The 15,915-nt window shown below is 34.8% G+C and overlaps 3 protein-coding genes across 3 annotated transcripts; 2 read left to right on the top strand and 1 right to left on the bottom strand.

The window, feature by feature from the left end:
* Positions 1–211: 211 nt before the first annotated feature.
* LOC107860722 (glycosyltransferase family 92 protein RCOM_0530710) lies at positions 212–2,578 on the bottom strand. Its single transcript, XM_016706178.2, has 2 exons — positions 2,154–2,578; positions 212–1,933 (listed from the first exon to the last, which is right to left on the bottom strand). Exons 1-2 carry the CDS (start codon positions 2,308–2,310, stop codon positions 426–428), a joined length of 1,665 nt encoding a protein of 554 aa, XP_016561664.2. The 5' UTR covers positions 2,311–2,578; the 3' UTR covers positions 212–425.
* A 7,336-nt stretch (positions 2,579–9,914) lies between these two features.
* Positions 9,915–11,428, top strand: LOC107860720 (transcription factor MYB20). The gene is made up of 3 exons (XM_016706176.2): positions 9,915–10,252; positions 10,486–10,615; positions 10,711–11,428. The coding sequence occupies exons 1-3, from the start codon at positions 10,120–10,122 to the stop codon at positions 11,213–11,215; spliced, it is 768 nt and encodes a 255-aa protein (XP_016561662.1). The 5' UTR covers positions 9,915–10,119; the 3' UTR covers positions 11,216–11,428.
* Positions 11,429–12,346: 918 nt separating this feature from the next.
* On the top strand, positions 12,347–15,388 carry LOC107860721. Its single transcript, XM_016706177.2, has 4 exons — positions 12,347–12,693; positions 14,255–14,362; positions 14,555–14,619; positions 14,702–15,388. The coding sequence occupies exons 1-4, from the start codon at positions 12,604–12,606 to the stop codon at positions 14,847–14,849; spliced, it is 411 nt and encodes a 136-aa protein (XP_016561663.1). The 5' UTR covers positions 12,347–12,603; the 3' UTR covers positions 14,850–15,388.
* The last annotated feature ends 527 nt before the right edge of the window (positions 15,389–15,915 follow it).

Below are 15,915 nucleotides of genomic sequence, written 5' to 3'. Positions count from 1 at the left end.
ATTTCATGTAGGAATTATATAATCCATAACTTATTAGCAGAGACAGAGACACGAATAAGATAATAACTATTATAATCTGGAATTCTTGTAGGAGCATTTTTTTCCCCTATTATTTAGCCTATGAGAATGTTGGATGAGATAATTGAAAAGGCTTATATAATATGAGAAACAAGTCATCTCACGTTTCCAGTACCCTACTAACATTCTGTCATTACCCAATTATTATTGGATTTATAATAATTTTCACCAGATACAAGTACAGGTAAATTGAACATTCACCTTTCATTTTCATATTGCTCTTTTGTGTCGTGACGTAAATTCATGTACAAAAAGAATATATCGACTATTTCATGTACAAATAAAATAGCAAAAGAAACATTTGTTGCATCTGATACTAAATAATGTCATGTTCCATCCAAGTCATGTCAGTGATTTTGCCAGGGTAACCTGCCAGTGTTTGGGTCGGTGAACATCTCTGCTACTCGATCCTTAAGGCCGGTATCAATAACTTCACAAAATCGACTAGACCAATCTGGTGGTTCAACAGCTCTTGTCCCTAAACCCGGGGCACGATCCCTGGACCCAACATTTCTCTCCTGTTGCCAATCAGATACGTAAGTAGCCACCCTCCTGTAGAACTTCTCCTTGAACACATCCCAAACTTGATACTTGTAATGGTTGATCACAATCACATTTCTATCCATATTGGCATACCTAAACTCAGACTTCAAATGAAAATGATGAACCACATTGATTAGTGTTGAATTTAATGCTTCTGGTTTCACTATACTCTTGTGCCTCTCAGGTGCAATCATCCTGCAATTGTACCCCATGGTGACCCCTTGTGCCGGGACATGTTTGAGACCGGATGGTCCAAAATTATGACACGACACCCGCAACTCAGCAACTTTACTACTAGGATAATTGGATTGGTTTCTTAATATGTCAAGTAATGACATACCTGTAGGCAAGTGAAAGAACTCATCAACATCCATAAAACCTACCCACTCACACACGTCCCTAGCTCGTAATGCACAATGAGAAAAACCTGCCTCTTGAGTCTTGACCCAAGGCCAAACATGTCGCGTCACATTTATGTTCCCATCCATCGATAATACCTTAATGATATCATCAATATCGTCCAAGCTGTTATTATCATATATAAACCAACGCTGTACTCCGATTCTAGTATGGTACATGATCCACTCTTTCAAGAAACTAGCCTGGTTCCTTAACATTGTGCAGACACACATCTCATGCTGTTTTTGACCTGGCAGGTTAGGCTGCAGATAGCGTTGAGGACTCGCTGTGGACTCTAAAGGCTGTTTACCAACCATTCTAACAGAAACCTTAATAGGCTGATTCATATTACTACCAATAACCCTCTGCGGATTATTCAGTATGCTCATCGGGGTATTACATCGAACAACTTCTTGAGCTACTGATACAGCATCTGATTGTAACACGAATTTCGGATTCTTAACATCCCAACCAAAAACACACTTGAACTTGGAAGGGTCCGATTGTTTCCCCCCACGAAGATTGAACCCTTTGACAAACACAATAGTCGTGTTATCGCGATCGATCATCGCCTCATAGGCCAACGAGTTCCACCGGCGTGTGGGCCCAAATGAGAAGGTATCACCAGTACTCTCGACGGAAAGTGACGTCAGCACACCGCGCGGCTTAATCAGGGGACATCGAACGAGCTGTTGACCCGATAATTCATCGTTTTCAACTGATTCAGGGTACTGAGAAAGGTTAGGAGTAACGTAGTGGCAGTACAGGTCATCTTTTGTAAATAGAGGAGTTGAAGGAGGGTATTTTAGGAAAACAACTGTCTCGTCGGGAAATTCAACGGTTTCTGTAACTATGATATTCGGTTTAACAACGGTGGTGACTGTAGCTGCCGCCGGCTGCCATGAATGAAACCCTGTAGTTCGGATATGGAAAATACTTGATATGTAATAACAATAATAATCTAATTCATCATAATTAAGGCTAATAAGTAATAATAATCAATCACCATATTTCAAAACATTAACCGCTCACGTACAAACAAACAAACTAAAGCTTCCGCTGCGAACATTAATTAATGCACTAAATGAAACAAAATAATTAATGTAAAAACTGAATTTAAGAAAATCACGTACCTGGAAGAAGGAGCCAAACAGAAGAGAAAGTGAAGCCAACAAAACAGACAAGAACAAGAGTAGACCAGACAAAAGATTTCTTAGGAATTTGAACCGTTGCCAAAACTGCACGTTGTTTCTTACGATGCTTCAGTCCCAAGACAGGAATTTGACCCATACTCAGAGTCAAAATTCAGCAGCCCCAGTTTCTGAAACTCTGTTTTAAAGCAAAAACAGCGACGATCATCATCGTTTTGTTCTTCTTCTTCTTCTTGTCGAGTTTTTGTTTTTTTTTTGAGCATATTAGTAGCAGCAGACTTACGCTTAGTCAAATTGCTTCTGCCAATAACAAAAAAGATACGAGGTCGCCCACTTTGTTGCAACTTCCTTCTTTTGTTTTATTATTTTATTTCTATTACAATTGCAATTATTATTCCCTTTTCAACTTCAAATAAACTTCTTTTTTTTTCTATGGTTTATTTATACTAGAAACCTCCCCTAGAAAAGAATGTTCAACACTAACCAAATTATAGAGAAAAACGGAATAATATATAATAATAATTAAAAAGAAGGAACAACAGCAACAGCCACTTGAGTTGTTTCTTTCACTGTTTAAAGTATAATTTGATCCACTAAAGCTATCGCTATACATGGTATTTAAGGAACGATCTCATATAAGAATGTATCGTACACAATCTTATCTTACATTACCAATGCATTGTCTTGTGGTATAAAATTCCATTTTCGTGGGCGTATTTCTTTTTTTACTTTTGTAGAATTAAAAAAAGTGTGATAACTGCGACACATAATTCCTCCTAGACCATTCTTTCGTCGTTGAATAATAACATAATCAAAATCAATATCTTAAAATGACGATAAAGACGGGCTTGTTTATTGGACATTTGGACTTATAGTTTATTTTTCAATTTTTCAGAAACTCTACCATGTAATAGTACTCCGTCCCAAATTACCGTTTTAATTAATTAAGAAAAATAATTAATAACATAACTAATTTATCAGTATATTTATATTAAATGATATTTTTATTTTAATTTAAAGAAAAAGTAATTAATGTAAAGGATAAAATATGAAAAAAAAATTATCTCTTCTTTATTAATGAAAAAAGATAATTAAAATAAAAAATCAAATTAGAAAATTTGGAACTAGTAATTTGAGACGAGAGTAACAAATTAAGAAATTTGGATGGAGTAATTTGGGATGGGAAGTAACAAACAATAGAGTGCTTTGGAAGAAATCTTTTATATTTCCGATTACTTAATTAAGAGATTATTAGAACGCTATTATACTTGCATAATATCTTAGAATCCACGCTATATTTCGTGTACTAAATTAAGACATACAATTTAAATGAAGAGAGTAATTAACAAGCTAATAATTAGAGAAAAAAGTTTGGTTTATTTAAGCTAGACTAGAATTGTAGAAGCGTCATTATCAAACTTTAAATGGATCTACATAAAGTAATTGTCATTTGATGAACACGTGTCATGATTGAGATTTTGATTAGGTTCTCTAGATACACCTACGATGGCAAAAAAAGAAAAAGTCACAGCCACTTTTACGGTTTCGTCTTTCATCCGGTCGAATTATATCCAAAATAAACCGGCGGCTGGCCTATGACGTGACTGGGGACCACAATCGTAGCGGCTGATACGCGCAAGTTGTTTCTGGTCAGTCATCACAGTTGATAATAATGGGCCTATTGGGCCTTGTGAAACAAAGCCGAAACTGTTGTTTCAAATGTTTGTTGTTGGCCCAAATGAGAGAGTAGCGACTATTCGTATTTAAGAAATTCCATTTATTATAAGGATAACGTAAAAAGTATTTTTAACATCAGATTAGTACTATGTATCTAGACATCTAAAATTTGTATACTCTTCAATAAGAATTCAAATTCTGTTAGAGTTTTAGAAGGATACTTTACCTAAATCTCGCCTATTTAAAGGGTAACATGTTCCCTACAACAAGCATCTTGAATATCTCATAAGCTGATGGGTATTCGTAAAAAGATTGGGATCTCCAGTATCCCACAAATCCACGAGATATTCGCAAAGAGATCTCCAAGATCTCAAATATCCCACAAATTCATGGGATATTCATAAATCTCGAATATCTCAAAAGTCAAAGGGATCAAAAACCTCTCTTCATAAATCTCGAATATCTCAAAGGTCAAAGGGATCAAAACCCTCTCTTCTTGATTAATAAAATAAATCAAGAAGATCGACAAATTCTTCTTTCATGGAGATCAAAGTCAAATATTCCTATGTTCGAGAATAAGCCACTAACGACCCTCGGATTATGGAGAAATTCAAATGTTCCTATGTTCGAGAAATACGCCGCCACTAACGACCCTCGAATTAAGGAGAAAACCAAATCCTTCTTTCATGGAGGTCAAATTCAAATATTCCTATGTTCGAGAATAAGCCACTAACGACCCTCGGATTATGGAGAAATTCAAATGTTCGAGAAATATGCCGCCACTAATGACCCTCGAATTAAGGAGAAAATCAAGAGAGAAGAATCAAGAAAATCAAGAGAGAAGAATCTTCCATGAATTTAAATTATGTTGAAAACAATGTAATCAACGAAGTAATTTATATTGTAAAAGAACTTCACAATATGAGTATGTATAAAATACATCATTTAATTAAAGAAGAACAATTATTATTTGTTGGACTAATGCAACATATAGGATATGCTCTAAGATAGCTACAGGACTCATTAAATGGATTGACTATATATTAAGTGCAGTTGATTAGAAATTTGACATTTAAGTTGAGAATTTTCTCCACTAATTTTGGCATATTTTACAATCACTAAACTCTGTGGGGGAAAAGTGCAAATATCACCAGTTCGAGGGACTCTAGTTGATATATACAAACTTTGAGGTCTTCATCCACAGCTTTACATGAAATCTCTATCAGTTTAATATTATGTATCGGCCTTTTAGATTTAAGTAACCTACATCAGAGACGGTAAAGATTAATTGTTACACTACCATAATACGTAGTTTAGTTTATTATATAGTACGTTATTACTCCTGCTCAGGGGCGGAGCTACAGCCACCGAAGGGTGATCAAATGAACACCCTTTGAAATTTTTTTTCGAGTATATAGGTACAATAACAACAACAACAAACCCAGTGTATTCCCACATAGTGAGGTCTGGGAAGGGTAAGATGTACGCAGTCCAGTCCATACCTCTACTACCTCTAAAGAAGTAGAAAGGTTGTTTTCGATAGACTCCCGACTCGAGACACGGAATACTACACAAATACATAGTAAAGCATGAAACAAGATGGCATAACATAAATACGACATCCACAAGTAATAGAAAACAGAGAAAAGTAAACAGATTCGTAATAAAGCATGAAATAAGGTATGATAACAAGAATAATACCCCCATCAAGTAATTCCCTACACTAGCGACCCAAACTGACTCTAGCCTTCTGCCCTAATTCGCGTCCTCTAGATCTTCCTATCTAGGTCATGTCTTCAGTGAGCTGTAACTAATCCATGTCCCACCTAATCACCTCTATCCAGTACTTTTTCAGCCTACTCCTACCTCGTCTAAAACCATCCAAAGCTAACCTCTCACACCTACAAACCAGGGCATCTATACCCCTCCTCATCACATGTCCGAACCATCTCAATCGAACTTCCCGCATCTTATTCTCCACTGGAGTCACACCAACCTTCTCCCTGATAGTCTCATTCGAGTATATAGGTTAAAAATAAAGATTTATGGTTATATATATATTGTTGCACACCCTTAACAAGCTAGAGAAGCATAATCCATTGTCAAGAGTGTGCATTCTGCATCAACAACTCGGGTTCGAACCTTGGAAGTGCAACAGTTCTTTACTGTTTTTTTTTTTTTTTTCAAAACAGTTCTTTGCCCTTGTAAAAAAATATGAACACCCTTAACTAAAATTCTGGCTCCACCACTTTTCCAGCTTATCATATAAAAAAATATACCTGTAATTTTCTTATAAATAATTTAATTATGTTTTACTGTTGTTAGTCAATTAATGTACAACAAACAAATAAGATGCCTGGTTGTGCGGGGAAAGCATCAATGGTGCGTCTTAATTTTGTTGTCATGCATATTTTTTGGAGTAGAGACGACAATGTCCGGTTTGTTATCAGTCATTCATCTATGGATCCTAAGATTCCTAGGATCAACTGGCCATCTCACGTTTACTTGTTCTCTTCTTTTTGTTTCTAATTACAGTGTTACGTTGTTCCTGATTAACATTTTGTTACTGTCGTTTTGGGTCCCTAGTGGCCCTGCCAGAGGATTTATTTATGGACAATCAGGAAAATTGTTGTAATTAGCAAATACATACATTGCTACATATGCAATTCTTGATTATTCAATAGCATGTTCAATCCTAAGTCAAGTCAAATATGGATAAGTTAAAGATAGACGGAGAGAGTATTACTTTATATAATTAAAATGGATAAATAAAAAGAGAGATTTATTTTTAATATTGGAGCACTAATGCCATTTTATGTTGTAATGTCTAATTCTTTTAATCTTAAAAAGGGAAAATGGAGAGTACTAGTGCTCTCTTCATGCATGAGCAAAAACCACAAATAAACGAGCGGTTGTTGGTGGAACGTGTCGTTAGTAATTCATTAACTGCTCCGTTAATTAAGTCAATATAATCATTAGGGAATATTGCCCATATAACTAACTTGCAAGCATGTATAATAGATATTATACATGACATATTACATGAACTTGATAAATTTTTTCTTCAAAATATACTTGTTTGATTCCTCTTCAATTTAGTTGGAAGTTGTACCTATGATGAAGCAGCTAGCTTGTGCAATGTTCAAAATTGACTGCTGTTAATCTATGCTTGGCAAATAGAGAAAGGATGGAAATTAAAAGAAAATGTAGGAATAGTATAGTAGTATTTTCTTGACAATCATTAATAAATGGTACATAAGTTAAAATTGGGATCTTTTGAGGGAATTTGGTTCTGAAGCCCAATTATAAATGTTATATTTTAAAATATTATTTTTATAGTAAATCCTTAAGATCTAACACACATGAACTCTTGGGTCATTTTATCTCATTCAAATTGTAAGTGACAATAGGAGACCATTTCCTCCTCTAAATCCTGTTCCTTATCTCTTCTTATTTTCCTCTTTGTACTTTCCTCCGAATGCGTAGCATTAACTTGACATTTTCACACTCTTTCAATCGTAAGCTCGGATTTAAATCTAGAGAATTAAAGTCATCTCTGGTAGAGAGTCTTTACTTCGACAAGTGAGACTTTCTGACGTGAAATTCAAATTAATCAAGCCTCAAAATAGATATCACGCATCAAAAAGAAAACGATAAAAGAAAAAAGAAACTTCCTGTAAAGTCAGACTTTCGGCAATTTGTTTTATCTCCTGTGTATCTTAATTCTCGGCAAATTCCCTTTTACTGCATGCAACAAACAATAGCACTAAGGGTGTGTTTGGTATGATGAAAAATGTTTTCCGATTTTTTCTTGTTTGGTTGTAGTCAAGATAAATAATTTTCCTCTATTTGAGGGAAAATGACAAATGTGACTTATTCCCTCACCTCCATCCTCTTTCCCACTTTAACAACACTCGTATTCATATGACTCAAAATATTCATATTTTTCAAAAATTTACATTACTCGAAATATTTTTTACTGTGTTTTGTTTCAATTTTTCATTGCTTGAAATAAAAAATAGTGAAGCCCAAATTTTTTGCTTTTCCAATATTCGTTGAATGTATTGTTATTTTTGCTAGAGGAAGACTTACCTATGTTACTTTTGCTAATTGCATATTTCATTTTGTCATCGATGTAACTTGCTTTACAAGGTTGAATAAGCTTGTCGTTCCATTATATTTCTATTGCTTGTAGTATCTTGAGATTGTCCTAACATAATATTGAAAAGTGTCTCGTATATTTGCTAATTAATAGTTTCTTAAATTTAATGATTACAATATTTTAGTATTCGATATTAATATTATTTGCTATACTTAAATTATTTCTTACAAATTGTTGAGTTGCTAGAGACACTGATATCCTAATTAACAGTTAGTAGTATTTTCTAAAAAATATTTTTTCACTCACCAATCAAACACAAAAAAATATTTTCTACTCACCAACCTAAGACCATAAAATATTTTTCAAAAAATATTTTCCACTCACCAATCAAACATGAGAAAATAAGTAGAAAATCAACTTATTTTTCAGGAAAACATTTTCCATCATACCAAACACACCCTAAGTCGTTTTATAAATATCTTTATTTTTTGGGTTTAAACTTCAATTTTTTTTTTTTTTTGACGTGTGATTGCACTATTAATCTATTTAAAAGCTAACTAAAGTAATTCTCTGTAGTGCGGTGTGTATTGTATGCAACCTTACTTATGTACGCAGTCCTATCTTGTAAAGTTATAGAGAAATAGATGAATTTCATCAACCTATTATATATATTAGGCAATTAATAAGTGAAAAAGAAAGTCTACAGTAAAAGATTCTTTATTAAGAACGCTGTCCAGTTCTTGTTTGAACTAGTTATAATTGCCCGTAGTACTGGTGCTTATCGTATTTGGAAAGGCATATTCACTTACCCTCTTACTTGTTAAGTTTGGATTAGTTGTTTTATGAGAGTCAAGAGGGTTAAAGTTCATAAAATACTAAACATGCAATTATTAATTCGTAACTAACGAAAGCACTGAACATAATAATTGCAATGATTATATGGTGTATCTTCTGTATCTTCACCTTTAGTACTACTAGTATACTTTGAATAGTATTTGGATGGACGGACAAATTAAAAAGAGTTGGTCACAACGACAAAATTAGCCAGCTTTTAAGGGAATCTCATCCATTTTGAGTATTAAAATTCAACCGGCTATATATCTTAGCAGCATCACAAAATGTTATTCATGGAGACTTTGTGAATAATATTCTTAGACAATTCTTAATAATTAGCTTGCTTTCCCAAGGGTCGTATTATAATACAAAAGGATAGTTATGCGATGAATAATGATACATACATATATATATATATATATATATATATTGATCTGGATTATTAATTTAAGGTCATTTTTGTGTTTACATAGTGTTATACACATCAACATACATATTGTTGATCGATAATACACGTATTCTTATCCCACGTTTTATCCGGTATAAAATAGTTTTTTAATGTGCGTGTGACGTGAATAACTCAAAATTCTGTATTAACGTGTATATCGATCAGGGACCAAGAGCGGTCTCCGTCTTTTTTCACAGTAATCATCCAGTAAAATAGAAAAAGGCCACCTTAGTGCACTAGAATAAGGAAAAAAAAAAAAAGAAGCATCTAACACAACTCTGGTTTCGTCTATTTACTTTCTCTTTTTTTTTATATTAATTGAACTTTTGTTAATAATACCAAAAATCAGATGTTAGTGCATTAGTTGTGAAGAATTTTGTTCAGAAACCAAAATCTTATATAAATAAGACGGAGTTTTATATGAGTAGTTTTTCTTATACTTTGAACCAAACCATCCAAGAGTTTAAAGGAAAAAGCACAAAGACAGGATGACTTTTATCAATTTAAAAAATCTTCTAGTTACTATATGATTAGCTAAGAAGCTGCCATGGCAATGTTTGATTGTGATGGTGGCTGGCCACTTTTTATTAATATATGTAACACATCCTCCATGCGCATCACCTTTACCATATATTTTTTTCCCTATTCAATCATGCATTTCCCTTCTTAAGCAGCACAGCACAACTTTTTTGTTACATGTCCCTTTGCTTATCTGTCCGCATCTTTTCTTTGCTTTGAATATAAACTTCTTTTTCCTTAAGAGAAATGATTGTAGAGTAATAATTGCTACTTGCCTGTACCTATATATGTGGGCTTCTTCATCTGTTTACTAGTTTGAGCTAGCTTCTCCAGTTGTGAAACAAACTTATTAATTTTAAGAGTTGAAAATGGGAAGGCAGCCTTGTTGTGATAGAGTTGGATTGAAGAGAGGTCCATGGACTATTGAAGAAGACCACAAGCTAGTTCATTTTATTCTCAGTAATGGCATTCAGTGTTGGCGAACCGTTCCCAAGCTTGCAGGTATGCTCCCTATTCTATTTAGGAATGCCCTCGATCTCATATGCAGACCTGATTCTTTTTCTTAAGAGTTAGTTAATAAAAGTATGCGTGGAAGTATTGGTAGCGATGAAACTTGAAACTATAGCCTCTCCCAACTGCGGTGTTACCATGTTGAATTGTGTGATTATCTAAACGTATAATTAGTTGTAAGAGACAATACACTTTTATACGGCTACAATGGATATGTGGTGTAGGGTTGCAAAGATGCGGCAAAAGTTGTAGATTGAGATGGATTAATTATCTGAGACCTGACCTCAAAAGAGGGGCGCTATCTGAAGCTGAAGAGGATCAGATTATACAACTCCATGCTCGTCTTGGTAACAGGTACTTTATCCATGTACTGTTTTTCGTTTAATCATTTGATATCTGAAATTTACTAATTTGATTAGTTTTGATACTGTTATATGCACCTTTTGTAGGTGGTCTAAGATAGCATCATACTTTCCGGGGAGGACAGATAACGAGATCAAGAACCATTGGAACACTCGGATTAAGAAGAGATTACAGCTTATGGGAATAGACCCTTTAACTCACCAGCCAATTGACATGGAAAAATATCAACATGAACCTGATCAAACAGAGAAATGTGATAAAAGAAACGAACCAGAGAACTTCATTGAAAATACTAATGATGTTTCACTACCAAACAATCCACACCACAATATGTTGAGTGACAGTTTTAATGTGGACTTATGGAACAAAAGTGGTAACACTATGTCCACTTGTTATAGCCCTTCAATTTCTTTGGAGGCTGAAGAATCTATCAACTTGTCAACGACAACATCAGCTGCTACTGAATCATCAAGTAATGTAGCTGCACTCACAGAAGAACAAGATTCTCTACAGCAATGGATGGATTCAATTTTCTCATGTGCGGTCAATCAACTAGAAGAAGACCTCATCTTTTTGAGGAAATACAATTAATTATCGCGCAACTTTTCTTTCTCTCTCTCTCCCTGTTCTTCATTTTCTTGAAGAATAGCATTGTTCAAGTTTCCTCTTTGTTACTTTGGCTGTAATTTATATTTCTGTTTTGCTGTAGCTTAGTGAAATTTTAATCGTAATTTTATAAATGATACTTGTGTTGAGTAGCAAACGCAATCCCACATCGAAAAAATAGAGGGAACATGTCCAATATTTACAGTGTCACCCAACTCTACTAATATGAGGCCTTTTAGAAGGTGCTCAAAAATAAATCCGTGAGGGCTTGGCCTAAAGCGGACGATATTATATTAGTGCAGAGTTACACGCTAACAACTGGTATCAGAGCCCAGGTTCGGGTGTGCGGACGATATTATATTAGTGCAGAGTTACACGCTAACAACTGGTATCAGAGCCCAGGTTCGGGTGTGTCGGAGTGGTGACTGCGGTTGGTGAAAAGGTGCCCAACAACAAGGGCTTGGCCTAAAGCGGATAATATCATACATTGTCATGTGGCGTATGCAACATATGACATTGCTCGCCTCTAGCGTTCATTCTCAGAACTCAACATTTTCCACGTGAAATATAAATTTATATATGAAAATTCGTTAAAATGCAATAAATAGATTCATCATGTTATAAGTGTAATGAATTTAATTAGTACCAAAATCTCACATGCTGAACCGATAAAATTGAAGTCTTAAATCTGCAAATACTAGAGTCATAATTGGGATAATTGGAGATACAAACTCAGATAGTTCTGCTATTTATGCGTTTTGTGGACTTCAACCTTATAAGCTCTTCTTGTAGACACCGATAGAATAAAGCATAAATCACAAAATTAAAAAACATTATAAAAAGAATGATTAACAAGCCTTTATCTCATAAAAAAGAAAGAACTGGTAATAACTACATCGATTGTTATATAATTCTCAAAAAGAAAAAGAAAGCACACAATTTGTTTTCTACAAAGTAAAGTTCAAAAAAAGAAGGCCAACTAATTTACGCAAGTATTTTTTTTTTCTTATTTTTAAAAATTGTGCATTTATAATTCTTGAATTTTTTTTTTTAATATTTAGACAATGTTAAATTCAAATTTAATATTTACTCATATATTAAGCAATCAACCTGCAAAATATTAAACCATTATCTCTAAATGCTGATTTTAAAGGTTCATAAATTATAAAGAAAACAGGCTATTAAATAAATAACTGTCCCAGAAGGCCTAAACTCAAATGAGTAGTGGGTCACGAGCTGGTCCAGTTAACAGGCCCATCTTTGCAATCAAACGGGTCAGCATGATGATTGATGAGACAGCAGTGACCCGACCCAATTTGTTGATGTTCGGATCATCGTCGGTTGGTGTGTAGGAGGAGAAAGAGGGAGAAGAAATGAATGTGATCTATAGAGGTCTTCGAAGCACACACACTGCTGTAGACTCTCCACGCCTCACCAGATTTGTTCTTCATCCTCCTAAATTTGTATGTCTCCCTTATTTTTATGATTTCTTGAACATTTTTTTTTTTTTTTTTAGTAACTGTGTTGTCCGGTCAGCTTTCGCGTACCCTGAGTTCTTGAACTTATTAACTGTTTTTCTTGAAAAATTCTTGAACCCAGATTGAAAAAATCTTAACTTCTAGCTTTAACCATAATGTTGTATTACTCAAGTTCATGTTTTTGCCTATGATGTTCTTTATTGTATGAATTAAATTGAGTTTCTACCCAGATAAGAACATTTTGGAAGTCTTTGGTGTAAACTTTAGCTTAACCTATGATGTTAGGGGCTGAAAGTTTCGACCTTTAACTTATAATGGTCTTATATAAAAAGTAAATTGGGCGTTCTTGTTTCCTCCCTCAAGAATTTCATATAGGTTAAGAATTGATTCCCATGGTTGCCGGGAAATCTTAGTAGCTCTGTTGGTTGACCACCTGAATTTTCACCTTGTTGGTGAGTGTTCGATTCCGCACCTTGTAATCCCCTCATCCATTTCCTGTTCCCCTACAAAAATGGAATTATTGTGGGGAGCTACATTTGTTGAGTTGGTATTAGCTCATAACCGGACAAGCCAATGCATATTTGATTGACCCCTTAATGAAATGTTTTATGCAAATGAATGGTGTTAAACAGAAAAGCCTTTAACCTTGGCTTTTAGTTTACACCTGTAGCAATGAATTTGCATGTGAATAACTGAATTATTGCTTTCAATCATTTTGGTCCATGTTGGGTGGAGCAACTTCCTCTTCAATACTAGATGTGTTATTTGCTCTGTAGGGTTCATGGAGATTTATTTGAAGATAAAACATGATAATACTCCATGGTAAACCTTCATTTTTTTTTCTTTTTTTGCTTGAGTTGTTTTTGCTGCACAGTAATCTCATTGATACATAAAGTTGCAAGGGATTGTGTTTGAGGCACCACGTGAGTTCAGAAAATGGAGAGACGAATTGATATATTCATTGAATCCGTCGGGACTGATGGGGCTCGAACCCACAGCTTCCGCCTTGACAGGGCCCACCTTGCTCCAGGAAACTCTAGAACCTGTACTCCTTTCAGCAAGTATGTCAATAATGGTGTACAGGTAGTAGCATTATAAGCTTTAGGTGGCAGTAAGGCAGTTTACAGTCATCTGGACATTTGAGGCCCGTTAGAAGATAAATATTTTCTTCTACTATTTCCTGTTTCAAGTATGACGTGTATGCAGCATTTGTCTAAATTACACACGAAATTCCTAACATTTTCACGAAGAAAAATATTTCTAGGGAAGAATTAAATGAAACTCATGAAAAAACTTTGGACGATTTGACCGTATTAAATGGTAAAAAAAAAGGTTTCAAAGAGCCCACATATAGTTTGAGAAAGGTGATGTTAGAGTGCTGCCTTTCTATGAGTTTTAAATCGTGAATCCAACTTATAGTCACGTCTTATTGTGGATTTTGGAGACTGGTCGCATCAACCTGGATTTTGCAAAGTGCAAACTTATTTACTGTAGTTTTCCAGTATTGTGAGGACGACTAGTCTGATCGCTTCCTGAATCTTTTCAGGTGGAGGTGGAGTTTGAAAACGGCAGTCTGTATAAGTTGTCAGCTGAGTATTTGAGAATATATAGCCCCGCTGTTGATAGTAAAATCAGATCGATTTGCGGTGAGAAGGTAACTAGAGGAACACTTTCAGTTTTTTTTTTACTGGGATATTCTCTTTGCTGTTTTTTAAAAAGAAGATTCATGAGTTACGCAACAGAATTCCATCAACAAACCAGTTAATATGTTTTGGCTGTAGCTCAATTCTGGTCTGTGAACTTGTTGCATTATTTTAATTTTCCAATTTATGTTCTTGTGTATTAGGTCATATCTGGTAGACGTCATGTCGGAATCATGTCTGCAGAACCCATTGGAAATTATGGAGTGAGGTAATAAGATTTGTGTCTTGACAGTGAAGTCTCATTTTTTTTTTTTTGTTATTTCTCATTCTCTTGATCCGGTTCAACTTAGGTTATTGTTTGATGACTTGCATAAGACTGGTATCTTTACATGGGACTACTTCCACCATCTCGGAAGTAACAAATTCACCCTCATGAGAAATTACATCAAAACTCTGAAGAAACATGGACTAAGCCGGGATCCACCTAGACGAAGATGACCATTAGACGTGGCCATAAAAAGGTCGACCCACACTATTTAAGTAGGAAAACATTCTTTCCACGTGCTAAGAGTGGAATTGTGACACAAAATGGACTGTTGCAAATATTTCAATGACTAGTTCATCATATGTTATAGTATGTGCTGCTGAATTTTTGGTGCGTTATACGCAAGATCTAGAGATTGAACATGCAACTCAAAAGAGGAACATAGAGGAGAGGCTCTTTGTTTGTAATTCTGATTTGAAAAGCATGTTGGTGGCGCAGAACATGCTTGATCAGCTGAAAGAAACAGTAAAGGTGGCAAGTTTGTTTTCTTCTTTTTACTTTTGTCATATTACAGTGTCTTCTTTAATCTGTAACAGAAAGAAGAAGAAAAGGGAATTGATAGAGTGGTCTTAACCCTTTCCCCGATCCAGGGGCTTTAGTGCAGGGCCTACCCTTTTATTTCACAAGAACTACCTCTATCCAGTGATATTAAGACAATCTTAGCCTGTTCAAAGGGAAATACGACAGCAACATATGGCTTCTTCCTTTTGAATTTTCTTGGTTGATTTATCAATGTATTAACTCCCTCTGTATTAATCTGCTTTCATTGACTAAAATAGGAAGGTTATTTCAGACCGATAGTCACCATAAAACTAGCTAGTTTATGATGACTCTTTACGATACAAAACTTGTTCCTTGTTTGGGACGGAGACATAATTGTTATATTCAAATACTAGAATATGCTTGAAATTTGAATGTAAACAGAACTGCACATAAGCACTGAAGCCCCCTTTTTCGTGCACTGTCTCAATCGGTAGCAGACGCATGATATATAAGATAAGGTCGTGCGTCATAAAGAAAAAAAATCAAATAGTATAAGAAAATGATCTTTTAATGCTCACTAATTTTAATCGAAAATACTGACCTTATAAAAATATCTTACGTTACTTTTTACTGATTTCACAAGAAGATTACAGAAACGGTTAATTGTGCTTCTGGCAGAAATGCAAGGTAAGGCGATGCATAATACATTCTTGTGGTGGAGTCTTTTTCCGGACTCTGTGCATAGCAGCGGAAACT

The sequence above is a fragment of the Capsicum annuum genome, chromosome 2 (genome assembly GCF_002878395.1).
Source record: "Capsicum annuum cultivar UCD-10X-F1 chromosome 2, UCD10Xv1.1, whole genome shotgun sequence".
In the NCBI taxonomy this organism is placed as follows: Eukaryota; Viridiplantae; Streptophyta; class Magnoliopsida; order Solanales; family Solanaceae; genus Capsicum; species Capsicum annuum.
Note: the sequence above shows the minus strand (reverse complement) of the source record. Positions and strands in the feature narration are given on the sequence as shown.